Here is a 25,281-nt window from a genome sequence, read left to right on the forward strand (position 1 = left end):
CTGGGTGCTTACACAGCTCAGAAGGCTGAGCTTATCCTGAGCTCCATCAGAAGAGGAGTGGCAGCAGGGACAGGAAGGGGTTGTTCCTCTCTACACTGCCTTTGTGAGGCCCCATCTGCAGTACTGCACCCAGGTCTGGGCACCCGGTACAGGAAAGATGCAGAGCTGAAGGTGTGGGTTGCAGCTGTTTTTATTGACAACAGAGTCAGTGTTGCACCACACAGCCAGTACAGGCCAGAGCTGGTCCTGCCAGACACCCAGCATCTCTGTACCAAGCCCCCAGTTCCCCCCTTTCAGTCCATGGCTCCATCCCACCCCCAGGGGATGAGGCAGCACAGGCTGAAACCCACCCAGTGCTGTGCTCACAGCTCCAGGGCTGTTGCCCCCTCTCAACTCCAGGACAGCAGGAAGCCAACAGTATACAATGCTTGGGCTCTGCTGGGCTGGAAGGCTGTGGATGTTCCCAGCATGAGCAGCTCTTCAAGGGGGTGAGGCATGAGCATTGGTAGCCAAGGCAGCCCCCCTAAATGCAACTGTTGAAGGTCTGGGGCAACGTGGCCAAGAGCCATCCCAAAAGGTGACAGCACCCAGCACTGCACCACTGAGTAGAGCTGTGTGCCTGGCCAGCAGTGGGGCAGAGCCAGTGCCCAGCCCTAGCAATGGCCATCCCTGCTCATGTCCCCTGTACCTCTCCCATGTGGACAGGGCTCAGGGCTTGGCACGCTTTGCCTGGCTTTCAGTCCCCGTGCTGGTGCTGGCTGCCCGCTTGTTGCGATGGTGGGGGAAGGTGGGCATGAGCTCTGGCTCGCAGGCTGGGGAGGTAAAGAAACAGGTCAGCAGAGGCCAAGCATTGCAACCCTGGCTGGTGGGGAATGTACTTACGCAGGGGCTTCTCCTTGAAGTACGAACTATCCAGGCTGTCTTTTGCCGTTGCACTGTGGGGACAAGATGTGGCAAGCTCTGTTCTCAGCCCAAACATGCTGCCACCTTCCCTCGCCCTCACATCCTGCCAGCTCTCCCACTCCCCACCCTGCCCATGCTCCTCCCTGCTCCCATTTCCACTCCAGAACCTGCCCACAGCATTGAGCCGTCCTCAGCTCAAAGGCAGCGTGATGCTGGCAGCCCCATCAGCAGGCAGGGGCCTGGCCCGAGCCCTGCCCACACAGCAGCTCTTACCGCTTCTTGGGATCGTACATGAAGAGGAAGTTGAGCAGACGCAGCCCGGCCTCTGAGAGCCAGGGGAACTTGTGCTTGAGGTTGTTGTAAGGCTGTTTCCGCAGGGTGTACTGACTCACCAGGGGCAACTTGGAGAAACCCTGAGGGAAGGGGTAGGGGAGAGTCAGGCAGGGCAGGAGGGCAGGAGGGCAGGCAGCACTGTGGGATAATTCTCACCGGCCAGATGTTTTCATTGGGCGTCCCCAGGAGCTGCACAATGAGGTCTATTTGGTGGATCTCAGAGGTGCCTGGCAGCAGCGGCTTGTGGGCCAGCAGCTCAGCAAGGATGCAGCCCACAGCCCTGCAGTGCAGAGGACACGCAGGAGTTGGTGGGGTCAGCAGAAATCCCTCTGATGGTGTCCTGGCTCCTACAATTCCCCCAGGCACCACCCAGCCGCCTCAGCCTCTCCCGCCCCCTGCCCTTACCACATGTCAATGCTGGTGGTCTGTGTTGTCACTCCTAGCAGCAGCTCGGGTGCTCGATACCTGTGCAGGGAAGGCACCATCCTTAGCTGTAGCACAGGCAGCCCCCTGCCCCCTGCTGCAAAGACCTGCTTCACATCATCCTGAGCCAGCACAGCTCAGCGCCCCACAATGAGCACTCACCACAGCGTGACGACTTTGGGGGTCATGGGTTGTGGTGGCATCCCATATGTACGTGCCAGACCAAAATCCGCTGCAAGAAAGAAAAGGACCTGAGATAGGAAAGAGGAAAGCTCCATGCTTTGTCTGCTTGTGGAGCAGAGGGAGAACTGCAGACACATCTGCAGCAGGAGCCAAATTGCCAGAGATGTGACAGCAGCCAGGGGCTCACCTATTTTCACACAGCCTTTGTCGGTCATGAGCAGGTTGGACACCTTCAGATCCCTGTGCAGAACACCGGGTGGTGGTGAGCACCGCCTGTCAGGCACAGCTCCCCCTGTACACACACTTCCCCGGGGCACTCAGGAGGACAAAGAGGCCCAGTGCTGACCGACCTCTAAGAGGTGAATCTCACCATCCCTTGCCTTCCCTACCCCAGCTCTCAAACTGCACAGCAAAGCCAAGGCTCTGCTCCAAGCCCCTGCCCAGAGCTTTTCCACACAGTGTTCCTTGCTCCCAGCAGAAGCGTGTGAGCTGAGGAATCAACATGCAGTTACGGTGCTCATCAGGCTGCCTCCCAGCAATTCCTCCCCCTACCACACACCCAACCTCTTCCACCGCTCTCACCTGTGGATGATGTACCTCTCGTGAAGGTACTGCAGACCCTTGAGGACTTGCAAGATGATGCATTTCACCTGAAGAAAGAGGACAGGAGTGTCCCCAGCATGTGAATAGCACCAGCCAGCCCTGCTGAAGCTACCAGCATAAGGTGGATTGCAAACTGCAAGGAATCCACACTGGTGGCCACAGTGTTGTGAATGGACTCACAGCTCTTTCTCAGCAGGTGACATTCCTGTCCCAATCTTTACCTGAGCCTCTGAAAAAGGTGTCTGCATGTTCTCGAGAAGGCTGGCAAGGTCCTGCTCACAGTAGCCCATCACCAGGAAAATACTGCAGGGGAGACACAGGCGTCTCGCTGCTCAGTACTACGAAATGTACCTGAGAGCACCGAGGGGGCATCAGCTCTGAAGGGTGGAGGGCACTCAGGGAGGCTCTCACCTCTCCAGATGGTTCCCCACAACCACCTCCTTCAGCTCCACGATGTTGGGGTGCTGGAGCTCCAGGAGCAGCGTGATCTCCCGCAGGCTGCTGACGGGCATTCCTGGGGGCAGCGAGAACCACACTGCACAACTGCCTCAGACAGAGGCCAGGAACCTGCCAGGAGGAGCCATCCCAGTTCCTCATGTACCTTCCTTCTCATTGTCCATCCGCACCTTCTTCAGTGCCACAGTCTCATCTGTCACAGTGTCCCGGGCACGGTCTGGAAGAGCAGCACAGGGCGGCTGTTCAGCACGAGGTTTAGCCAAAGGGAAACAGGCACAGCTGAGTCTCACTCAGCCTCAGTCCCACCGCCCCACAGCCCCCAGGTATGGACGTGCTCCAGGCCCTTCCACCCAGGCTCCATCCAGCACCGCACTCACACACGATGCCGTAGGTGCCCTCTCCGATCCGATTCAGCTTCTCAAACTCCTTCACGCTCCGGCATTTCCCCAGCTGGAACCGAAGAGCCCCATGACAGACACGGGCTCTCACAGTGCGGCCCTCAGCAGCTCCTCACCAACACTCCCCCAGCGCTACAAGCCCCGGCAGGCCGACGGTCACACCAGAGGGCAGCACTCCGAGCAATGCCCACACCGGACGGCCCTCAGAGCCCGGCTCCGCGCAGCCCCCTCACCCTGTCGGCCGGCGGCACCTCGAAGAAGCCGTCCCCCCACAGCCGCTGGAATCGCAGCGGTTCCAACTCGCTCTCTGCCGCAGCGCCCCCCGCCCGCTCTCCGTCCGCCATAGTTACGGCGCGCACCGCTTCCCACCCGCGGCGAGGCGAGTCGTGCGCATGCGCAACGCCGCGCGCGCTTCACCTCGCGCACGCGCTCTTGCGAGCCCCGCTCTCACGCTTGGGCTCACGCCGGGCCCAAGCGACGGTTGCTAGGCAACGCGCGGCCCGCCGGGCCTGCACTCAGCGGGACGGCCCGGCGCCCCGATCCGCCGCTCAGACACCAACCACCGCCCGCTCGGTCCAACTCGCTTTTATTGCCCATCTCCTCCCCAGCCGGGCAGGGCCGAGCCCGAGGGCGGGCTCTGGTTGGCGGTCTCTGTGTCCGTGGGCACGCAGTCAGTCACGGTGGGCAGTGGGCAGCCTCTGCCTGCGGGTCACGACTTGTCCTTGGCCCCGCCGTCATCCGGGCTCTTCCCGGCCCCCCCGGCTGGACCTTCCGCTGCCGTCCCTTCCGCGCCTTCATCCAGGGGCGGCGTCACGGAGATGTGGGGTGTGGAAGCGGCTTTTTTGTCATCTTGTGCTGGATCTAATGAGCAAAAGGGGGAAAAATAGACCCAGTGTGAAGGATCGCAGTGATGTGTCATAGAGGAGCAGGGGACAAGAAAGGGGACGGATCTGAGACCTCAGAGCTTGTCGGAGCCCCAATGAGCGCCGCTGCCCACAGAGTCAAACCCCTCCACCCGTTATAAAGCTGCTCGTTTAAAGCTGGGATCACAACGGAACAGCCTCATTGAGTGCTCTTGTGGGACAGCGAGGAGGCGGAAGAAAGACCCCAAAGCATCACAGATCCAAGGGGCTTTAGAGCTGATGAATGGCAGCAGCCTGTGATGGGCCGATTGATCTTCCCCTGCCTGCAAGACCAGGCTGGGAACAAAACGTCTCTACCTTCTAAGCAATGAATCCAAAGCGAGGGCGGGTGGCTGAGGAGAGAGGCAGCTCCCTGTGTGCCCAGAGAGACCCCCTGCCCCATCCCTGCCCCATTCTTATCCCATCCCTATCCCCATCCCTATCCCCATCCCTATCCCCATCCCTATCCCATCCCTATCCCCATCCCTATCCCATCCCTATCCCCATCCCTATCCCATCCCTATCCCCATCCCCATCCCTATCCCCATCCTTATCCCCATCCTTATCCCTGCCCCATCCCTATCCCCATCCCTATCCCATCCCTATCCCATCCCTATCCCCATCCCTATCCCCATCCCCATCCCTGCCCCATCCCTATCTCCATCCCTATCCCCATCCCTATCCCATCCCTATCCCCATCCCTATCCCACCCCTATCCCACCCCTATCCCACCCCTATCCCATCCCTATCCCCATCCCTATCCCATCCCCATCCTCAACCCGTCCTCACCTGTCCCCGTTCCCACCCCCACCCCCGTCTCCATCACAGCCCGCACTGTGGGACCCCATTACCCTTTGCTCCTATGTCCTTGCAGAGCAGCTGCCCCATGGCTGCCGTTATGGTCTCGGTCCCTTTGTGATGTCCCGGTGACACACACGTCACCAGCACCGTTCTGACCCCCCCCCCGGAGCCGCACCACGCCCCGACCCGCTCCGCGAGGCGCGGGGCCGCCGTTCCATCCCCGCCCCGCCGCCAGGGGGCGCCATCGCCAGAGGGTGGCGCGCGCACCCCGGAAGCAGCGGCGGCCGCAGCCGGAAGCGGCGGCGATACCCGGAAGCGGCGGCAGGGCAGGATGGACGGTAAGGAGGGCTTGAGGCGGGGGCTCTGCTGTACCGGGCCCGGCGCGGGGCCGCCGTATCGCGTAGAGGCCGTGAGGCCTTCCGGGCGTAGAGCGAGGCGGGCTGCTCCGCGTTCGGCCCGTGTTCCGGTGTGCCGCGGCCCGGCGCTGAGGCGGAGCTCTCTTTCTCTTGCAGACACGCTCTTCCAGTTGAAGGTGAGCGCCCCACGATCCCTCCGGCAGCTCCGTAACGAATCGCCACGGGCCGGTAACGGCGGACGGGCCGTCAGCCCCTCCCGGCCCCTCCCGGCTCCTCCCGCCCGTCACGGCCGCGCTCAGCCCCGCGCCCCGATGCGGTTCCCTCCCTCCGGTGTCAGTGGTGCCATCCCCGGGAGGAAGGCCCGTCCCGGCCGTGTTGGCACGAACGGGCCTCCGGGTGGCGCTGCTCTGCCTTTCCCCGGCTGACAGAGGGAGCGCAGGGTGTGAGCGCCATCAGAGTGCATTGAAAACAAACCGAGCTGCCGCTTTTCCTGGCTGGGATGGAGCTCATCAGCCAAGCTGGTACCTCAGGCAACCGCTGCCAAACTTGTTCCCATCTCCGCAGCAGGAAAACCGGCCCCCAACACACTGTGTGCTCTGGGAGCTTCCCTTCTACCAGCATCGCAGCCCTGGGGGGAGCTGAAACCTCCTCAGAACCTGATGGATCCCTGCGAAGCTAGGAAGCTGCACCAAGTCACAGAGCTCATGTTGGCACCTCGTATATGCTCTGCAAGTGGCCAGTGCCACACAGGTGCTGCTGCTGCTGCTGGCTTCCCCGCTGTCCTGGCACTAACCCGCAGCTCTCTCTCCAGTTCACAGCAAAACAGCTGGAGAAACTTGCCAAGAAAGCTGAGAAGGACTCCAAGACAGAGCAAGCCAAAGTCAAGAAGGTGGGTGGGAGCTTGTCGCAAAGCCGTGATGCAATCTGAATGCTGCACTGAGCAGCTGGAGACCCTGCCTCTTCTTGTGCCCCACTAGCGATGATAGCTACGTGCTGCTGACACGTGGAGGAAAAGGGGCACTTTCTTCTCTTGCTCTCAGTATGTTTTGAAGTCTCACCCTGAGATCTCGAATCTGCTGAGCAGATGCAGTGTGTCACTGTGACACAGAGGGATTTAATTCCCTTCCAAGGGTGTGCTCAGTGTTTATAGAGGTCGCAGATGAGCTGTTTCCTGCTGCAAGTCTGTCAGGCAGAAAATGGGAATGCTTGTTTATAAATACGGAGTGGTTTCTTGGTGCAGGCGGTTGCCCTTTGCTCTTCCAGGCCCTTCAGCAGAAGAATGTGGAGTGTGCTCGTGTCTACGCAGAGAATGCCATCCGCAAGAAGAACGAGGGGCTGAACTGGCTCCGCATGGCTTCCCGAGTAGATGCTGTGGCCTCCAAGGTGCAGACAGCAGTGACAATGAAGGGGGTAAGAGCCTCTGTTCTTCAGCACGGGGTTCTGAGAGCAGTCTGTAGAGTGTTGGCTCCTCCCTTCTCATCTGCCTTGAACCTTGGACTTCCTCGTTCTCACATGAAGATCCTGTAAGCTTTGCAGCGAGCCCAGTCACTCTCAGTTTAGTGAAGTTTCTGACATACCTGCAGCAAGCTCTCCTAGCTGCGTTATTATGGTTCTAATTAAGGAGGCTCATGCCAGCTCTCTTGTCTGTGCTAGCCATTGCATGCTGTGTTTACAGAGATGTGGGCTGGGACCCGTCCTGCTCGGAGCTGCAGGGCTGGTGTGGCACCTCTGACTGTGCTCCACCCGGGGCTGTGTGCCAGGGCTTTACTTTCAGCAGGGATGACTTTGCTTTTGGACAGTATCCATGAAGCAATATCTTCTTGCAGGTGACGAAAAACATGGCTCAGGTGACCAAGGCTTTGGACAAAGCTCTGAGCTCCATGGACCTTCAGAAGGTGTCTGCAGTGATGGATAAGTTCGAGCAGCAGGTTCAGAATTTGGATGTTCATACATCGGTAAGTGGAGATGGCCACGAGGGGGCTGGGTGGACTGGGACTGCTCTGCTGTCTAGCAGAGAAAGTGTTTGCTGTGTAAAGGGGCAAACCAGCAGGCGAGGGAAGAAAAGCAAAGGTGCTATCCCAGCTAGTGGTTACTCAGATGGAGCTGTGGATGCAGCTCTGAGTAGTGGTTACTCAGATGCAGCCCTTTCTGCTGCAGCTCTGCTATCAGGCATGAGGCCATGGAAGCTGTTCTGGTGAAGGGGCTGGTGGGAATAAGGGGTCTGCGGTTTGATTTTTGAGGGAAAGAAGCCATGCTGAGCTGAGTGACTTTGCCCGTGAGATGGGCTGACATGTTGTCTCTTTTGCAGGTCATGGAGGACTCCATGAGCTCCGCTACCACACTGACCACACCACAGGAGCAGGTGGACAGCCTCATTGTGCAGATTGCAGAGGAGAATGGTTTGGAGATCATGGACCAGCTCAGCCAGCTCCCTGAGGGTGCTTCAGCAGTAGGGGAGAGCTCAACGCGCTCCCAGGAAGACCAGCTGTCACGGAGGTTTGTTCTCTCCCAGATCCTTCACCTCATGTTGAGGCAGTTTGAATTCTTCCCAGGGGTCTCTCACTGATGTGAGGAGTGCTTTAATGCAGTGTGGTTGATGGAGTGGGTGCCGAGCCCCTTGGTGGTATTAGCTTGGGCAAACTAGAGCCTGCAGCATCTGTCAGGCAGCCCCTGTGGTGCTTTGTGAGGCCTGGGGAGGGTGCAGGCAGGCAGGCAAAGTAGCCGTTAGGGCTAGTGATGGGGGTGGCTGCTGGCACTTGGCAGCGGGATTCTCTCAATCCGGAGCAGAACCGTCTGCCCCTGCTCTGTGCTCATCTTCACGCAGCTGCTACTGCTCTGGAACGCTTGATGCTGACCTTCAATCAGCTCCAGGAACAGGCTGTTTTGCTGGAACTGCCCCAGGAGGAACCGATGAGCTTCCTCTCCCTGCTCCCTCCCTGCTGCTCCCCATGAGGCTGCAGCCGGAGTCCCTCTGGAGGCTTCTATGCAGAGCTGTGTCCTGCATGGCCTGGCTGACGGGTCCTTCAGGCTGTTTCTGGCTGCTCTCATGCCGGTTTCCTCTTGTCTTTTTCCTTTCAGGTTGGCTGCCTTACGGAATTAGATCTCCTGTCACCCCTGCGGACTGCTGCCATGCTGGTTTTATGGGGCCGGAGGGACTCAGGACTCCTTCCTCTCTGCCTTTACCACGTCCTTGCTCTGACCTGCTGGCTGGGCAGGGCCAACTCCTCCTGCAGCAGCGCGTCCCCAGCCCTGTCCACCTCCCTGCAGACTCTTCTTTTGGGGTGCAGTAGTGACCAGAGCAGGCAGAGATCCCGATGGGGGTGTGGAGCCACGGACAGCCCTTCTCTGGGCTTGACGAGTACTTTGCTGTTTCTTATTTTAGGGTGTTTTTCATTTGAGGGTCACTGCTGGCTTCTTGCAGTGTCCCGTGATGCAATGTGATTTAACACTAAATGAATCTGGAGGTGGGTCGCAGTGTCTCCTGGGGTGCTGGCTGCCAGCCTCTTCCCTGTGTAGCCTGCTTCTGTTGTTACCTGGTTTTGGGCTTCTGTGCTCTGGGCAGCACTTTGCTGGGGACCTACAGCAAGTGTCTGTCCACACAGAGCAGAGTTAGAGAAGGGGACAAGGTGTGTGTGGGGGGGCATGGTGTTTCTGGGGGCTTTGTGCCTTGCAGGAAGCAGTGCCCTTGCCCAGCTCTTGCCACTCGCTCTGTAGCCATATGTGGGTGCCCTGCTTGTAGGCTTCTCCTTGCAGATTCACCTCATCGTGGCAGGCCGACCCCCCTTTGCTTCTCTTGACCACAAAGTGACCTTTGAAACCTTCCTCCTGCCCTGCACAAGCCTGTGTGTGCGAATCCATGCATCCACCGCCTCCCAGCAGTACAGTTTGGCAGTGAGCTCTCTGTGCCATGACTTACCATTGTGCCCCGTCTGTGCCCCGTGCCCTGCAGGTGGGAGAGGATCTCAGCTGCTCGCATCCTTGCTGACTGCAGGCTAATCCCAGCATCCTGCTGCTGGATGGGTGTGCTGGTGTAAATGCCAGACCTGCCCTGAGTGTGCATCCTCCAGCCCTGTGCTGTGCCTGGCCCCTGCCTCTCCCTGCTGCCATTCCCACCTTGCTGCATCTGTAACCGAGCTTCCACCCCAGTGGAACACAACTTCTCAGCGCCTTCCTCTGGGCTGAGGTTTGCAATGCCTCTTCACCCAGACACCGCCGAGTTAAGGGATGGATGGGGAGCTGACAGGAAGGAAATGAAGTTTCCTTTGCGTCTCATGAGGAGGAATTCCAGGCTGCAAGCAGTGTGCTCCAGCTGCCTGGCCCTGCGGTGCCGGAGCCAAGCAGTGAAGCCTGCAGCCAGCCCTGCTGTGGAATGGCAGCTTTGCTTCATCGGCTGTAATGGGAACTTTCAGTCATGCACAGCTGCAGTGGCAGTGGGACATTGGCTGCTATCGGCAGGGCAGCAGCGGGAGGGGGCAGGCAGCTCCATCCCTGCTCCTGCAGTGCTGATGTCTGGCCCTGCGGTCAGGGACAGCTCAGCGCTCATAACAACAACAATTCTCACTGCTTTGATTATTTTTCCTGAGTTCAACGGCCTCGGCAGCACGTGGCTGGTGACCAGCAGAGCCTTCTTCCCTCGTGTGGGATGCGGGGTGGTGATGAAGGCATGGGAGGTGCCTGCGCCATGGAGTGGCACTGCTGCTGGGCACCATGTGTGGGGCTGGGGGCTGCAATGAGGCCCAGAGTGACCCTGTCCCTGCAGTTTCTCCCTTTTCCCATCTGATTTTTCTCTGTGTGTTGATCTGTGCTGGTATTTTTTTAAAGCTTGTCTTGTTTGCCTTTTTTTTTTTCTTTTTTTTTCTTCAAAACCCTGTTGATTACCTAATGCTGTTTTAAATAAACACTGAACATCCGTCATGGTGTGCACGGGCGGTTTAGGCAGAAGAGGGGGGTCTGGGCTGTGCCCGTTCCCTGCTGTGGGTTGAAAACCCAACTGCAGCTGTGGGGCTGAGCACCCACGGCCACCGCGGGGCTGAGCTGAGGAGAAAGAGGCCCATTCCTGCAGCCTTCCTGCCCAAGGGAAGGGCACCAGCTCCCACTGGGGGTCACAGCCTCCAGGGGTGGCTCAGGAGCCGGCCCTGATGTGTTAAGGACACCGGGCAGGCACCGCTTCCCTTCCTGCGGTTGTATTGGGGGAACCGGGCAAGCGGAGGCTGCAGCAGCCGTGGCACAGCCAACACAGCCCAGGATGGCTGCCTCCTTTCTAGATCCTTTTTCCCAGCTTTGTTTTCGGGCTGCTGAGCTCACTGTGCTCTTCCCCGTGCCTTTCCCTTGCCCTTCTGAGAAGCTCGGGCTTGCCGAGGGGAAGCCCCCAACTCCACGAAGTGAACTCCAGCATTTCCCAGCCCACAGACCCAGACCTGCCACCAACACCCCCCACCCATGGGTGCCATCCTGATGGAACTGGGACTCATCTCCTCCCCGCTGGCAGAATGGGCTCTGTGCCTCAGCCAAATAGTGAATGCCACAGGAAGATGACTCTCCTGCACAAGCTTGTTTTCCTGGTGCCCAGAGCTGCCTCCGCTCCAAAGACAGGCTGTTCCCAAATGTGAGAGGAAATTGCTAAGAAGATGATTGAGTAGCCAATTAATTAGCTAATGATTAATGTAAGCATCCTGTGGAGGCAGCCCCTCTGCCACCCTGGCCGCGTGTTGTTGCAGTGATGTCTCACTCCTGGTGCGGTGACAGCCTGAATACTGAGCAGGATGGCTTTATTTTATGGCTGGGCTGGGGCAGGACGTGGGCGCTATGGCAGCAGGGTACTGAGCAGGGGCAGCACCAGCACCAGGGCTGCTGGCAGGGACAGGGCTGGGCTGGTGCTGGTGGTGGTGTAGCCATAGTTCGTGCGGCATCCTCCTTCCAGCTCCTCTAGGGCGATGGGCTCCTCGAGAGGCAGTGTGCCCTGCAGGGACGCCTTCACCTGCAGGGCCAGGGTGAGTTTGTGTCACACGGTGCTTTGTGCATCTCCGTGCTGCTGCTCAGACCCCTGCTCTGCATATCCCCCATCTACCCTCTGTATCTATAGCCCCCCGTGCACCCTCACGTCCCATTTGTCCACGTCCCAATGCATCCCTACTCATCCCCATGCCCAGTGCATCCCTTAGCCCCATCCATTTCCATGCTGCCCATGCCCCACTCACCATCTCCACCCTCTTGAACACCCTCAGCAGGTTGTCGGCCAGCGCTGCTCTCACCTCCCGCTCCGTCCAGTTCCTGGCCAGCAGCTCCGCCACCAGCGCAGGGTACTTGGAGACGTCCTCCAGCCCCGTGGGCAGCCTGTGGCACCCACAGCTCAGAGCCCGACATGGGAGCACCCCAATCCAGCACCCCCCAGGGGACGCCCCACGTGCAGGGTCACCCCTTGGCCTCTCGATCCCGTTCCCCTCGTGCCATCACCCACTTTACCCTGTGACACCATCATAGTCCCCGCCAAAGCCAACAAATTCAGCGCCTGCCACCTTCTTCACATGGTCCATATGGTCTGTGGACACAGAGGGGCCGTGTGAGAGGATGGGGTGACACTGTGCCCCCACCTCATCCCTGCCCGCTGCCACACCTGCGACGTCAGCCAGCGTGGCCATGCTGTTGCAGGTCACGTACTGGTTGTAGAAGTTGACCATCACCAGGCTGCCCGTGGAGGCCTGCAGGAGAGGTGGCCCTGAGCCCCGTAACACCGTGCTGAACCCCCCCCCCCGTGCTCCCGCTGTGTGCTCACCACCATCTGCAGCACTTCGTCGGGCACATTGCGTGCATGAGGGCAGATGCTGTATGCAGAAGAGTGGCTGAAGATGACGGGTGCTTTGGAGACATTCAGTGCCATCTTCATGGTCTCCACTGAGACGTGGGCCAGGTCCACGATCATGCCCAGGCGGTTCATCTCCTCCAGAACCATCTGTAGGGAGGGGGACAGGGGTAGCAACAAGGTGGTGTGAGGACACCACAGGACTGGCTGGTCCGTGGCACCTCCACCCGGCTCCATCCCACTCACCTTCCCAAAGGGTGTGAGGCCGTGGTGCACAGGTTGCTCCTGCTCGGTGTCCACCAGCCAGTTGTCAGCCCTGTGCCATGGGGACAGCATCAGACCCCGAGCCTCATCCCCATCGCCCCCATCCCAACAGCATCCCCACGCTGGGCTACCAGGGTGTGTTGCAGCTGTGTGTCAGGGTCATGTAGCGCACGCCCAGGCGGTAGAAGGTGCGCAGCACACCCAGGCTGCTGTCGATGGAGTGGCCGCCCTCCACGCCGATGAGGCTGGCCACCTTCTTGTCCCGGAACGCCTGCTCGATGCCTGCAGGGACACAGCGGCTGCTCAGCTGGGGACAGGCTCCTGCAGCCCCTCACAGCTGTCCCCCCGCCCGCTCACCTGCGCTATCAACAACACAGGTGAAGGTCTCGGGGTACAGCTCACACATGCGGTGCACCACGTCGATCTGCTCCAGCGTGCGCTTCACTGCATCCTTGTTCTGAGTGTCGCAGGGCACATACACCGACCAGAACTGGTGGGATGGCAGCTGGTGAGCGCCCAGAGCCCCAGCAGGGGCTGTTCTGGTGCCCGTGCCCTGCTTGCTGTCCCACCTGGCCACCCACGTGCCCAGTGTTCAGCTTGGGGATGTTGGTGTGGGTGTCGTTCAGCTGTGTCAGGTTGGATGCCGGCAGCAACAGTTGGTTGTTAAACAGTTTGAGGAGCTGCCAGGGCAGGTCGTTGTGCCTGGGACACAGAGAAAGTGGAAACGGGGGGTTGTCTGTCCAACCAATCAACCACTCGGCTGCCCATCTGCCTCCCTGCTACATCATCCATCAGGCACCATCCATCCACCCACCATCCATCCACCCTCCCTCCTCCCTTCCCTTTTCCCCTCCCTCCTCCCCGCATCTGCCCCTCCCTTCTCCTGCCCCTCCCTCCATCCATCCATCTGTCCCTCCAGGATCTGTCACACCCATCCATCTGTGCCACCAGGAAGCAATGCCCAGGATTAGGGGTGTGGGATCCCCCCATGCAGCCCCCAACACCCATCCCCACCCGCTCCTCACCCCCTGCACATCTCCAGCCCCACATCTCTGCACAGGGATGTCACCACCACTGCCACCACCATGTGCTGTTATGGACCCAGCAGCATTGCTGGGGAAGCGCTGGGGGTCCCACTGCCTCACATCCCTTGGCTCCCACAGCCCCACTCCCACTGCCTGGGGTTCTCTGGGCCACGTGGTGGCTCCACACCCATGTGGGCACCACCAAGAACGGTGGCGTGGCAGAGGATGGGGACATCCCTAAGGACACGATCCCACAGGACTTCCCCCGGGGCAGCCTGACCCCTCACTTCCCGGCACCACTCCTGACGTGGCTGCTGGGGATCCCCATGGCCACACATCCCCAGGTACAGCACGGGATCCCCCAGCAGGGCCATTCCCACGTGTCCCTGGGGTGCTCCGTGTGGGCATTCTCAGGACAGCGCCGTCCCCATGCGGTGCCCGTGGGGTGCACAGTGCGGGCATTTCCCAGCAGGTCCATGGGGTTTTCTGTGCCGGGGATTTCTCAGGGAACCGAGAGCCCGTCCCGCAGTGCTATGCATGCTTTGGAGTGGCCGCGTGGCCGTGCTCACCCATCGATGACCGGCGTGGTGTTCATGATGCGCTCGGCCTCCTGCAGGAACGTCTGCCCCGAGCAGGGCAGCAGCAGGCACAGCAGCAGCACGATCCCGTACAGCATCCTCGCGTGGTGCACCGGCGGTGGGATGAGATTGCTGCCCTGCTGCTGTGCAGTCCCACTAAGTGCTCCCACACTGCTTACTGCCCTTCCCCGTGGTAAATCAATAACCAGCACTGGGGCCATAAACCCACCCTTGCACCCTGCACCCCAACCCCAGCAGTGCCCAGGCACCGCAACGGCCTCTGCAGCGCAGCGCAGGGTGACACGGGGACGCGCATAGCTGTGGTTACGCTCCCGGCCCCTCTAACACAGCACAGATTTTTTCTGCTGGGAAAAAGTGCTGCTCCCATCCCCTCCTTGGCCTCTCCAGCCCGGAACCCCCGGCCCCAGCCCGGCGCCCCCAGCCCCATAGAAGCACCCTCAGCCCCATGCCCCTCATGCTATGGGGTCAAACAGGACACGCTGCCTGGCACCCCTGTCCCCAGCTCACCGCCAGCCCTGGGACAACTCAGGCAGCTGCTCCCCGCTGTGGTTCTGAAATATGTGTTCCAGCTTGCATGCCGCGAGGGGCTGGAACGGGCTCCGGCCACCCCAGAGCCAGCCCCCATCATGGCGGCAGGCGGGGGCCAAGCACCAGAGCAACCCACAGCTCCATGCCTTGGCCACCTGGCTCTGTGGGCTGGGAGACAGCATTGGGGTGGCACAGCTATGAGGGGAAACTGAGGCACGCATCCACTCTGTAGTGCATCCTGCATCCAGGGCCATGGGCGGTGGGGACCACGGAGGCTGGATGCTGGGAGTGGTGTGGGGTCAAACAGAGCAGAACCAGCCCCATATCCTCATCGTGGGGTGGCCAGGCTGGAAACCCCTCTACATTGCACTGAGCACAGCCATAGGGCACCAAGGCCTCCACCATATAGAGCGAGGCATGGGGCTGGCACACCATGGCATGGGGCTGGCACACCACATCACAGGGGTTACCTATGGGGCCAGCAAAGCCTCTGAGCTCCCCAACCCCACGGGGGCTCGCAGCCCCCCATCACTCCCCACATCCCCCGTGGGCTCAGCCACGTGCTCCCCATGGCGGCCCCATCCCCAGACGACCCCACAGCCCCATCCCTGCGGCCGCACTCCCCTCCTGCCGGCCCCGCGCAGCCGCCCTCGGCCTCCTGCCAGGAATGTGTCGGGGGGGGGCCCACCCCACGCCCTCTGCCTGCCTCTCAGGCTTCCTCTTCTGCAGCTATTTAACCGCCGTCCCATCACGTCCGGCACGGCCCAGCAATGGAGCGCCTGGAGGTAACGGAGACCTTCGCCGGCATCACGCTGCCCGGGCACCTCCACACCGCAGAGTCCCTGCAGTTCGCCACCGACTTCCCCTTCCGTGACACCGATGTGGTCATCGTCACCTACCCCAAGTCGGGTGAGTGGCACTGGGTGGGGAGGGGATGGGATGGGGGGCTCTGAAACTCAGCTCTCACTGCTGTTGGGTCCCGGTGCTGCCTGCGTGGCCAGGAGCTGGGCCAGCCCCACGCAATCACTTTCCCTTCCAGCACGGACCCACAGACAGGGGTCCCGGCCCCACAACCATGCAGGAGGGGATACTCATCCCACGCCCTCCACTGCTGCAGCCCTGTCCCTGCCACATCCCCACCTCCAGCCCGGAGCAATGGGTGGAGGCTCAAAGGGGCAGTGCTCCTGTATTGCACCACCAGTCCAGCTGTGCCCTGTGCCACGTCGCACCATGCTGTGCTATGGCACACAATGCCTGCTGTGCTGATCTGTGCCACGGTGCACTGCACTGTGTGCCAAGTGACACTGCTGTGCTGAGCCATGCAGTGATAAGTCAAGCCACACAGTGTTGTGTCATGCTGTGCCATACCAGGCTGTGCTATGCCGTGCTTCCATATGGTACCATGCCATGCTGTTCCAGTCTCTTCTATACTATGCCATACCATGCTGTGCCATACCGAGCTGTGCCATGCCATGCCATACCATGCTGTGCCATGCCATGTGATGCTATGCCATATCTTGTTGTGCCATGCCAAATATATCAAGCAATGCCGTGCCGTACTGTACCATGCTGTGCTGTATCGAGCAATGCCATGCAGTGCCACTCTGTGCCATGTTGTTCCATACCATGCAGTGTCACACCATGTTGCACCAAGCCGTGCCGTGCCATGCCATGCTGTGCCATGCTGCGGCGCCGCGTGTGGGTTGGGGGTGCCCTGACGGCAACCTCCCCAGGCACCACGTGGATGCAGGAGATCCTGACGCTGCTGTACAGCCGTGGGGATGCGCAGCCAGCCAAGACCATCCCCAACTGGGAGCGGGCGCCCTGGCTGGAGCAGATCCACTTCCGCAGCTCACTGCAGGACACAGCCACGCACCGCCTCATCACCAGCCACCTGCCTGCCCGTGTGCTGGGCCCCCGGCTGCAGGGCAGCAAGGCCAAGGTGAGGGGTCCCCAAGGTGAGGGTCTGCGGGTGCACCCCATGTCTGCGGGCCCGTCAGCTCATTGGGCAGCTGAGCCTGGGGAAAACCTGAGCCCATGTTCCTACCCCACCAGGTGATCTACGTGGCCAGGAACCCCAAGGACGTGGTGGTCTCCTATTATCACTTCCACCGCCTGGCCAAGTTCCTGCCTGACCCCGTTTCCTTTGATGTCTTCCTCCAGCAGTTCCTTGAGGGCAAAGGTAAGGGCTGGGGAGATGTGGGGGCTGTGCTGTGTGCAGCTGTTGGCCCCCATCACCTGCTTCATCCCCTCAGTGCACTACGGCTCCTGGTTCGAGCATGTCAAGGGCTGGCTGGGCCAGCGGCAGCTCCTCAACATCATCTACATCACCTATGAGGAGCTGCACCAGGTGAGCCCCGCATCCCTCTATCCCCATTCCCCACGTCCCCCATTGCTGCGTCTCCCATCCCTCCATCTCACCTGCCATGCCCAGGACCTGCGTGGCACAGTGCAGCGGCTCAGCGCCTTCCTGGGCGTTACGCTGGAGCCGCAGACGCTGTTGGCACTGGAGCAGCACTGCAGCTTCGCAGCCATGCGGGACAACGCCATGGCCAACTACACCCTGATCCCCCGGGAGATCATGGACCACAGCCAGGGCCGCTTCATGCGCAAAGGTGAGGGGCTGGCAGGGCAGGGCCGTGGGCACACGGGTGCCCCCCGAGCGCGGTCCCAGCGCTGCCATCCCACAGGCATGGTGGGCGACTGGCGCTCCCACTTCTCACCGCCACAAAACACGCTCTTTGACCGCGTGTTCCACGAGGAGATGAGCGACACCGAGCTGAGCGCCCACTGGGCCATGGTGTGACGGACGGGCACAGCACAGCGCCACGTGTCCCGGGGATGGGGAGCAGCGGCTCCGTGCCCCACGGCTTCCAGCTGAGCGCTGCCGCCAACCCCAGGGCTGCCGTCCCCCGGTGGCCGTGACCCCCCGGCCCCTCACTTCCTGCAGCGCGGCGGGGAGCGCGGCACGGCTTGGGAAAGAATAAATATTTATTGCCATTCCCAGGCCGGCAGAGCGTTCCCAGGGCGGGGGCCGGGCAGTGCCGCAATCTGGCGCCGGGAAGTGGCGGCATTATCGGGGTGGGGGCCCATCATCCCAGGGCACTGTCTGGGTGTAGCCACAGCGGGGCAGCCGGGATATCCTACAGTGTCACCGTGGGACCCCATCCCAGCACGCCCCGCATCCCCTGCACTGTCCTCATGCCCTGCAGCACCACCAGCCCCATCCCCGGCTGCACAGCCAGCAGCGGCCTTACATACAGATCATAAAGCACAGGGAGGGCCAGTAATTAACCTCGGCAACTAAACATCGATTAGTGGCAGCGCACACCTCACACCCACAGGGGGACACAGCTTTGGGGGGGGTCTCAGCCCCCCCTGCCCGCACCGAGGGCCGAACACAGCCGCAGGCCCAACGGGTTTCTATGGCGACGTCCGTTATCCAGCTTGATTGGGATGAATCAGGCGCTATAAATATGATGGATTGGGCACTGCGCTCTGCCCATTGCCGCTACCATCCCCACACCCCACAGCGTTGCTCTGGGACAGGGACATGGCCACAGCACGAGGGCATGGCTGCAAGGACAAGCCCTGTGGCAGCACCCTGTCAGGGAATGGCACATCCCCAGTCACACGTGGGGCAGGGCTTGGGGCACACAGCAGTGGCACCGCGCTTGGAACTGGGCATGCAGCACATGGCATGTGGCACACAGCATACAGCGCATGACACATGGTAAGGAGCACATGGCACAGAGCACACAGCGCATGGCACATAGTGCATGGTGAATCGTACATGGCACGCAGCACACCGAGCATGGCAAATAGTGCAGGGCAAATAGCACATCAGCACAGCACGTGGCACACAGTGCGTGGCACACAGCAGCACTCAGCAGGCAGCCCACAGCACAGCACACGGCATGGCACACAGCACATTGCATAGCACACAGCACACAGCATGGCACACAGCACACTGCACAGCACACAGCACACTGCATGGCACACAGCACACTGCATGGCACACAGCACACTGCACAGCACACAGCACATTGCATAGCACACAGCACATTGCATAGCACACAGCACACTGTATGGCACACAGCACACTGCATGGCACACAGCACACTGCATGGCACACGGCATGGCACACAGCACGTGGCACAACACTCAGCACTCTGGCACAGGGCACATGGCACAGCACCAAGCACATCCAACATGGCACACGGCACGTGGCACAGACATTGTGCAGGAGGGCATCCCTCCCTGCCTCCATGCCCTGGATTTTTGTGCTGCTGAGGCTGCACGGTGGGGCAGCAGCAGCACAACTTGAAAGCAAAAAAGTACAGCAGCTACAAAGCGCTGCTGCCTCTCATTCAGAGGCCGGTGGCTTTCAAGTGACAAATCCCTGCTAATGAGAGCCATGGACAGGTACTGGGCAGCTGGGGGCCGCTTTCAGCTTTTGTTCCCTTCCATCCCTGCCTCCCTGCTGCAGAATGGGGCTGAGCTTACAGATGGGGCACCAGAGTTGAGTGGTGGGCTGCGTGCCCCCATCCCCCACAGAGTGTCTCTGGTTTGGGATTCTCTGTGATGCAGCAGCACCCCATGGGTCCCCGTGCACAGAGAGGAGATGGCAGAGGGAAAGGGCAGCTTGCTTTATTGGCCCAAGGATGGGTTTGTCATGCAGCCTCAAAACAACAAGGAGACAGACAAGCACGGAGCACAGGGACCACAGGGACAGCAGGGGATGGAGTGGGGACACAGTTTGTTGGGGCCTCAGCCACCCCCAAAGGACATGGCACAGCATCCTACAGCGACACCGGGGCTGACCCCATCCCCATACAGGCACACTCACTGGGGCGAGCCCAGGTTGGAGTCGGGGGTGTGGGGCTGGGGGCACCGCGGGGGGAAGGCCTTGTAGCTGTAATACTCCACCACCTGCTTGGGCACCTCGGCCAGCACGCACTTGGCCAGCGCCGTCGGGGACGCCTGCGGGATGGGGTGGGATGGGTGAGCTGGGGTTGGCTGCACCCAACACAGGGGGCACAGGGTGGGGGATAGCAGTGCTGGAGGACCCACTCACGTTCTTGAAGTCACGGAAGGGGACGAACTGGACGATGTCACGCAGCACGGGCTCACCCCGGGGGGAGCGCAGGATGCCGTCGTCACCATCCAGGATCTGCATGTCGGTGAAGTCGGCGTTGCCAACCCCCACGATGATGATGGACATGGGCAGGTAGGAGGCACGGACGATGGCCTCCCTCGTGTCCGCCATGTCCGTCACCACGCCGTCCGTCAGGATCAGCAGGATGAAGTATTGCTGGGAACAAAGGGACCTCAGGGACAGCCCTGCACCGCACACCCCGAGCATGCAGGGGGAAATGCGCACACGGGGCCGCACCGATGCCTCCTTGGTGCGCTCCTCTTCAGCCGCCACGCGGGCCACCTTAGTGATGATGGGGGCCACGTTGGTGGGGCCATACAGCTGGATTTTGGGCAGGCAGCTCTGGTAGGACTCCACCACACCCTGGATGCCTGCAGAGGTGAGAGGTGAGGGGTGCCGGCATGGCTCGGGGGTGCAGGGATGGCACTGGGCACCTGCACAATGGGGCTGCACTCACCCTCACACTCATCGTTGTCAGGATTGAAGTTGATGGCGAAGTCGTGGGAGACCTGGGGGAGCAGAGGAGCAAATGCAGCTGGGGGCAGCAGGATGGGTACATCCCAGGGGTCCCAGTGCATCTCAGGGCCCTCAGCCCCATACCTCGTACTTGGGGGGGATCCGTGCACCAAAGCCCAGAGCGGAGAACTTCTTATCACTGCAAGGGAAAAAGTGTTTGGAGCCTCAGCTTGGTGGATGCCAGCACTGCGGGGTGCCACCGGGGTGTCCTGGCCCCATGGTGGCTGTCACTGTGTTGTCTGGACCCTGGGGTCCCCCCACCTGTCATAGTCCTGGCAGATCTCCCCCACCGCCACGAGAGCCTTGAGGTACTCATTGGGCTGGTAGGGGTTGATGTAGTGCAGGGAGCAGCTGTTGCGGGGGTCCCCATTGGATGCTGTGAAGTCAATGGCCACCTGGTGTGGGGGGTGTTGGTGAGGACCCCGGTGTGCCCTGGGCAGCCCTGAGCAGCTGCCCCAGCACCGCGGTGTGGCCTCAGCCCTGATGGAGCAGCGCTCACCGTGAAGTGGATCTGGCAGCCGCCCATGATGTAGTCCAGGAAGGAATAGACCCTGTGGATCTGTCAGACAGACCAATGTCAGCCACTGGTGCCTCAGCAGCAGCCCGGCACAGCACAGCACAGCTCAGTGTGACACGTGGGCACCCACCTTCAGGTCCAGCAGCACCACGACCCCCGAGTTCTTGTAGTTGCGCTTCTTGATTTTGTACTTGGGGTTCATGCACTCCCACTGCACCTGCAGCACGTGGCACCCGCGCTGCCCGGGTACGGCCCCACAGCCCACAGCCCCATTGTGCCGCAGCCCCACAGCCCCCAGCCCCGCAACCCCACCTGGCTGACAGCCACGGTCCCATCTATCCCTTCCCCAGACAGAAGCCAGTGGAGAATCTGGGAGGTGCCTCGTGGAACAGGGTCTGATGGCAATCCCAAAGGCTGTGCCCCAGCCCTGCTGGCCACATCCCCGTGTCCCCACCTTGTTCTCCCCCATTGCCTTCTGCATCTCCTCGAAGGTGGTGAAGAACTCGCCGATGAAGTCGTGCTTTCCCCGTGAGTCGTAGTCCCACACGACACACTACAGGGATGCAGGTCAGCGCCACCCAGCTCTGTGCCCCCACCACCCCTACACCTGCCCAGGGACGGGGTCCCATCTCCCTTCCTCACCCTCAGCTTCCTCTTCTCCTCACAGCTGCAGAGGGAGTTCAGAGAGACCTTGAAGGGCTCCCAGATGGGGCTCAGGTTGTTCTTCACCACCTGCGGGCAGGAGGGCTCAGCAGGGCCAGGCACCTATAGGGTGGCCGTGGGACGGAGCCAGCCAGCCTCACCTCAGTGCGGTACACCAGCTGCTCGCTGCTGTCATCATCGATGCGGTAGATCTCCAGGAAGGGGTCAGACTTGCTGAAAAGGTCCTGGAGAAGAGCAGATGGGGCCAGGCAGAGCAGAGGACTTCATCCATCCCATCCAGTTATTCAAGCCATCCCATCCATCCCATCTCAACCCATCCATCCATCCCATCCAACCCGTCCTCTCTCATCCATCCGTCCCATCCAACCCGTCCTGTCTCATCCAGCCTGTCCCATCCCACCCCACCCCATCTGCCCTGCTCACAGGCTGCTCACCTTGTCATCCAGCTTCTTGGCCCTAAAGGCCAGCTCCACGTAGCCGTTGTTCCCCGAGATCTCCTCGGAGATGACCTGCCAGGACACCCAACCGCGGGCAGCTCAGTGTTATTCCCCTGCCATCCTTCCCCTCCCCGTCCCCCGTCCCGTTGTGGTGTCACCACGCACCCACCCGGCGTCACTCACCGTGATGGTGGATTTCCCCGCAAACTTCCCATATTTGAGGAACAGCGGCTTCGTCACCCGCTTCTGCGCCACGATCTGCCAAACAGGGCGGGCTCAGTGCAGACACAGCCTGCGGGTGATGGGGACCGGCACGGCGGGGGCTCACCTGCCCCACGGTGCACTCCATGCCCCCCAGGAAGTCATCATCATGTGCGCCCACACCGGCCTGCCCGTGGCTGTCGTACACCTCGAAGCGCAGCTTCTGCACCTCCTCGAAGTAGTAATCCACCGTGAAGATCTTGGCGAAGACAGGGTTCAGGTTGCTCTTGATGACCTCGCTGCGGTCCACCTGTGGGGCACACGGTCACAGCAGCCCGGCCCACGTGTCTGGGACCCAGCGTGGGGGGGGAGATGTGTGGCCATCAGCTCCTCAAGCAGCTCTGCTGAGCCTCCAGAAAGCACTTCTCCTAATGAGCTGGGATTTGCTCAGCAGTGGCAATTACGGTCCACTCTCCTATCAGTGAAGTTCAGCCTTCGATTGGCTCGAGCTCGATGTGCTGTGCTGGGGCTGTGAGGCAGCTCAGGGCTGGAGCCGTGCAGGGGGAACCGCCTGGAGCCGGGGATGTGAGCACAGGGAATGTGGGGACACAAGGACAGAGGGATGTGATGGCACAGGGATACAGGAACATGGGGACATGGACAAGGTGATACAAGGACGTAGGACCAAAGGAATGCAGGAACACCAGGCAGCTGCTGGATGGACCATTAATCCGTGCAAAAGCATTTCTCTGCTCACACTGATCCTGTGGCAAAAGCACACCACTGCAGCACCACACCTGATACGGGAGTAAGGGGTGTCCCTGAGTGCCAGCACTGGGCCCTGGGGCACTGCACCCCCCAGGGCAAACCCCGTATCGGTGGGGCTGCAGCCATGGGGATGTCTGTGCTCTGAAGCATGTTTTGTCCTGGGCTGGTTGGACCCAGAGAGCTGCCAGCAGGAGAGAGGCTGAGCACAGGACAGAGCTGCACCAGAGGGGCCGTACTTTGCACAGGGGGTTGCATCCCATGGAGGGTCCCACACCGCTTGCTTTGGCTCCGGCTCCCAGAGTCAATTACTTGCAGAGGGATTTCATGCTAAATCTGCTGGCTGAGCAGCACCGATTAGCGAGCGTGGAGCTGCTGGAGCCAGCCAGGAGCTGAGCTGGGGGGCAGCCACAGGAAGGAGCTGAGCTTCCCATGACCCGCTGGGACCCACACACTGCGGGCAGCCCATTCCTGGGTGCCACCAGAGCCACCGAGCACCAGGAGGTTCGCCCCGATCCAAAGCCCTGCATTGTCCCCACGCACCACCCGAGCATCCCGCAGCGCCCCACCACGGGGCCATGCCCTGCACCTTGCTCCCCACGCCCTGCACCCCACCCCGTGCCCTGCACCTTGCCCCCACTCCGTGCCCCGCACCTCGCGCCTGGCTCCCATCCCACAGACACCGCACCCACCTCGGCTCCATCCCTGCCCCAATCCCCATCCCTTCACCCCCGCCCTGCCTACCTCCACCCACTGGCCCTGGGACTGCATGAGCAGCAGGACGCAGGGGTCCGACTTGTTGAGGGTGTCGCGGTCCAGGAGGTGCCTGCAGCTCACCCGCAGCTCCACCTTGGAGAGGACGCCCAGCGACGCCTGCGAGGACGGCTCGGGCGCTTCGCCCATGGTGGCTGCAGTGCGGGAGGCAGCCGGGCGAGACGGGGGGCAGGCGGCTCCGTGGGACAGAGGCATGTGTGGTACCAGGCAGCCCTACAGCCTCGCTGTCAGCGCATGTGGCAGCTGCTTGTCATGCCCGGGGCGGGAGGCCCCGCAGTGCCAGGTGTGGGGATGGAGCCTGGGTGCTGCTGGGGGCTCGGCAGGTTCCCGGGGCAGGGTGGGTGTTGGGGAGCCCACAGACTCTCCTTGAGGTGAAGCGGCCGGTCCTGCCGGTCCCGTGGAGCCCTGCGAGGTGTCAGGACACCGTGGGGTGAAGCAGAGTTGGCCACATCTCGCTGTCACCGTGCAGAACTGCCGGCAGACCGGGGCGATGGGGGAATTCTGCCCCACTGGGGACACAGAGCCACCCTCCACCTGGATGCTGGCAGGGCTCAGCCTGGTGGTGCTGCAGCACCGGTTCTGCCACCCCATCCCCGTCCTACCCTCACCGCATCTCCTCCATCTCATCCCCATCGTCCCCAATTACAGCACCCAGCCTCTGCCCGCTGCCCCATCCCATGCCAGGAGCTACTGCCACCCAGCCGAAGTTTCCCCCTGAAGTCACGTAGGGCCATGCCCTGCCCGGCTCACAGCTCACACGCTGGGCACCATCCCAGCCTGGCTCTGCTGGGCACCATCCCAACACCGCCGCGCATCCCCTGGTAAATGGATCCCGGTGCCCCCACCCTGCCCACCCCCTTTACCTGCGTGCGGGGCTCGGTGCGCTGCCGGACCAGGGCTGTGGCCGGTGTGTGCCAGCCGGAGCCGCGTGCCAGCCGGAGCTGCGCCGCTGCCACCTCCACACAACTGACTCAAGCTGCAATTCGGGAGCGGAGCCCTAAGAGGGAGACTACAATCTCCGTTAACCACCTCGCTGCCGGCACCGGAGCGCAGCCCGCCTGCGGGCACTGATGCTGCCGGGGGTCCCCGGCACAGCTGGCAGCACCGCGGCACGAGCCGCAGCTCCGGCATCGCCCCCGGCCTCCTCCCTGCCCCGCACTGCTCCCACCCCACGCACCCCACGCACCCCACGCACCCCACGCAGCCCATCGCTGCTCCCCACAGGTGCCCAAGGCCCATCCCTGCCCCTCGTGGCTCCGTCCCCCCCCCGCGCTCCCCCCACCCCGGGGACAGACAGAGCCGTCCCAGCGCTGCCGGGTCACCGGGTGCCACAGCCCAGCAGCCCCGCTCCCCCTGCTCTGAGCCCCCCCCGCAGCCCCCCACAGCCCCCGGCACTGCAGCGCCGTCAGCGCAGCTTTACGAAGGCTGATATAATGAGCCCATATTCGGAGGGGATTAAAATGCAGAGAGGGCTAAACGAGCAGGAGGGCACTGCGGGCCCCGGGCTGCAGGAGCTAATCCCACAGTGCCTGGCAGAAATAGGCCGCTCTCCGGCAGCTCAGCACCCGGGGATCACCCGCATCGCATCGCGCCGCCGCTGCCATCCCGGGTTTGCCGCCCCTCGGCTCAATCACGCGGCCGGACACCGCGCTGCAGCACGGCCCGGAACTGCTGAGC

The 25,281-nt window shown here is 61.6% G+C and overlaps 5 protein-coding genes across 6 annotated transcripts; 2 read left to right on the forward strand and 3 right to left on the reverse strand.

Moving 5' to 3' along the window:
- Positions 1–173: 173 nt before the first annotated feature.
- CDK10 (cyclin dependent kinase 10) lies at positions 174–3,701 on the reverse strand. Of its 2 annotated transcripts, XM_072346400.1 has the most exons (13): positions 3,533–3,701; positions 3,279–3,351; positions 3,047–3,118; positions 2,857–2,959; positions 2,667–2,748; positions 2,425–2,492; positions 2,030–2,082; positions 1,822–1,891; positions 1,642–1,701; positions 1,393–1,516; positions 1,177–1,316; positions 883–935; positions 174–812 (listed from the first exon to the last, which is right to left on the reverse strand). In XM_072346400.1, the coding sequence occupies exons 1-13, from the start codon at positions 3,641–3,643 to the stop codon at positions 709–711; spliced, it is 1,113 nt and encodes a 370-aa protein (XP_072202501.1). In that variant the 5' UTR covers positions 3,644–3,701; the 3' UTR covers positions 174–708. The 2 variants fall into 2 exon arrangements, with proteins under 2 accessions (XP_072202501.1, XP_072202502.1); XM_072346401.1 differs by lacking the exon at positions 3,279–3,351 and having other exon boundaries at positions 3,533–3,659.
- A 1,520-nt stretch (positions 3,702–5,221) lies between these two features.
- Positions 5,222–10,268, forward strand: CHMP1A (charged multivesicular body protein 1A). Its single transcript, XM_072346763.1, has 7 exons — positions 5,222–5,340; positions 5,515–5,534; positions 6,170–6,247; positions 6,622–6,768; positions 7,185–7,313; positions 7,667–7,854; positions 8,437–10,268. Exons 1-7 carry the CDS (start codon positions 5,334–5,336, stop codon positions 8,456–8,458), a joined length of 591 nt encoding a protein of 196 aa, XP_072202864.1. The 5' UTR covers positions 5,222–5,333; the 3' UTR covers positions 8,459–10,268.
- An 893-nt stretch (positions 10,269–11,161) lies between these two features.
- DPEP1 (dipeptidase 1) lies at positions 11,162–14,122 on the reverse strand. Its single transcript, XM_072346696.1, has 10 exons — positions 14,016–14,122; positions 12,991–13,123; positions 12,779–12,911; positions 12,553–12,703; positions 12,404–12,473; positions 12,131–12,307; positions 11,972–12,056; positions 11,821–11,896; positions 11,556–11,691; positions 11,162–11,335 (listed from the first exon to the last, which is right to left on the reverse strand). Exons 1-10 carry the CDS (start codon positions 14,120–14,122, stop codon positions 11,162–11,164), a joined length of 1,242 nt encoding a protein of 413 aa, XP_072202797.1.
- A 1,195-nt stretch (positions 14,123–15,317) lies between these two features.
- Positions 15,318–17,575, forward strand: LOC140257392 (sulfotransferase 2B1-like). Its single transcript, XM_072346684.1, has 6 exons — positions 15,318–15,482; positions 16,307–16,515; positions 16,629–16,755; positions 16,829–16,923; positions 17,008–17,188; positions 17,264–17,575. Exons 1-6 carry the CDS (start codon positions 15,344–15,346, stop codon positions 17,377–17,379), a joined length of 867 nt encoding a protein of 288 aa, XP_072202785.1. The 5' UTR covers positions 15,318–15,343; the 3' UTR covers positions 17,380–17,575.
- Positions 17,576–19,207: 1,632 nt separating this feature from the next.
- CPNE7 (copine 7) lies at positions 19,208–24,584 on the reverse strand. Its single transcript, XM_072346565.1, has 16 exons — positions 24,468–24,584; positions 23,575–24,009; positions 22,193–22,375; positions 22,048–22,122; positions 21,862–21,936; positions 21,568–21,651; positions 21,407–21,496; positions 21,219–21,317; positions 20,895–20,981; positions 20,747–20,806; positions 20,509–20,642; positions 20,332–20,386; positions 20,189–20,240; positions 19,969–20,102; positions 19,651–19,887; positions 19,208–19,556 (listed from the first exon to the last, which is right to left on the reverse strand). The coding sequence occupies exons 2-16, from the start codon at positions 23,797–23,799 to the stop codon at positions 19,419–19,421; spliced, it is 1,728 nt and encodes a 575-aa protein (XP_072202666.1). The 5' UTR covers positions 23,800–24,009; positions 24,468–24,584; the 3' UTR covers positions 19,208–19,418.
- Between the last annotated feature and the right edge of the window lie 697 nt (positions 24,585–25,281).

This window comes from Excalfactoria chinensis, chromosome 11 (genome assembly GCF_039878825.1).
Source record: "Excalfactoria chinensis isolate bCotChi1 chromosome 11, bCotChi1.hap2, whole genome shotgun sequence".
NCBI lineage: Eukaryota > Metazoa > Chordata > Aves > Galliformes > Phasianidae > Excalfactoria > Excalfactoria chinensis.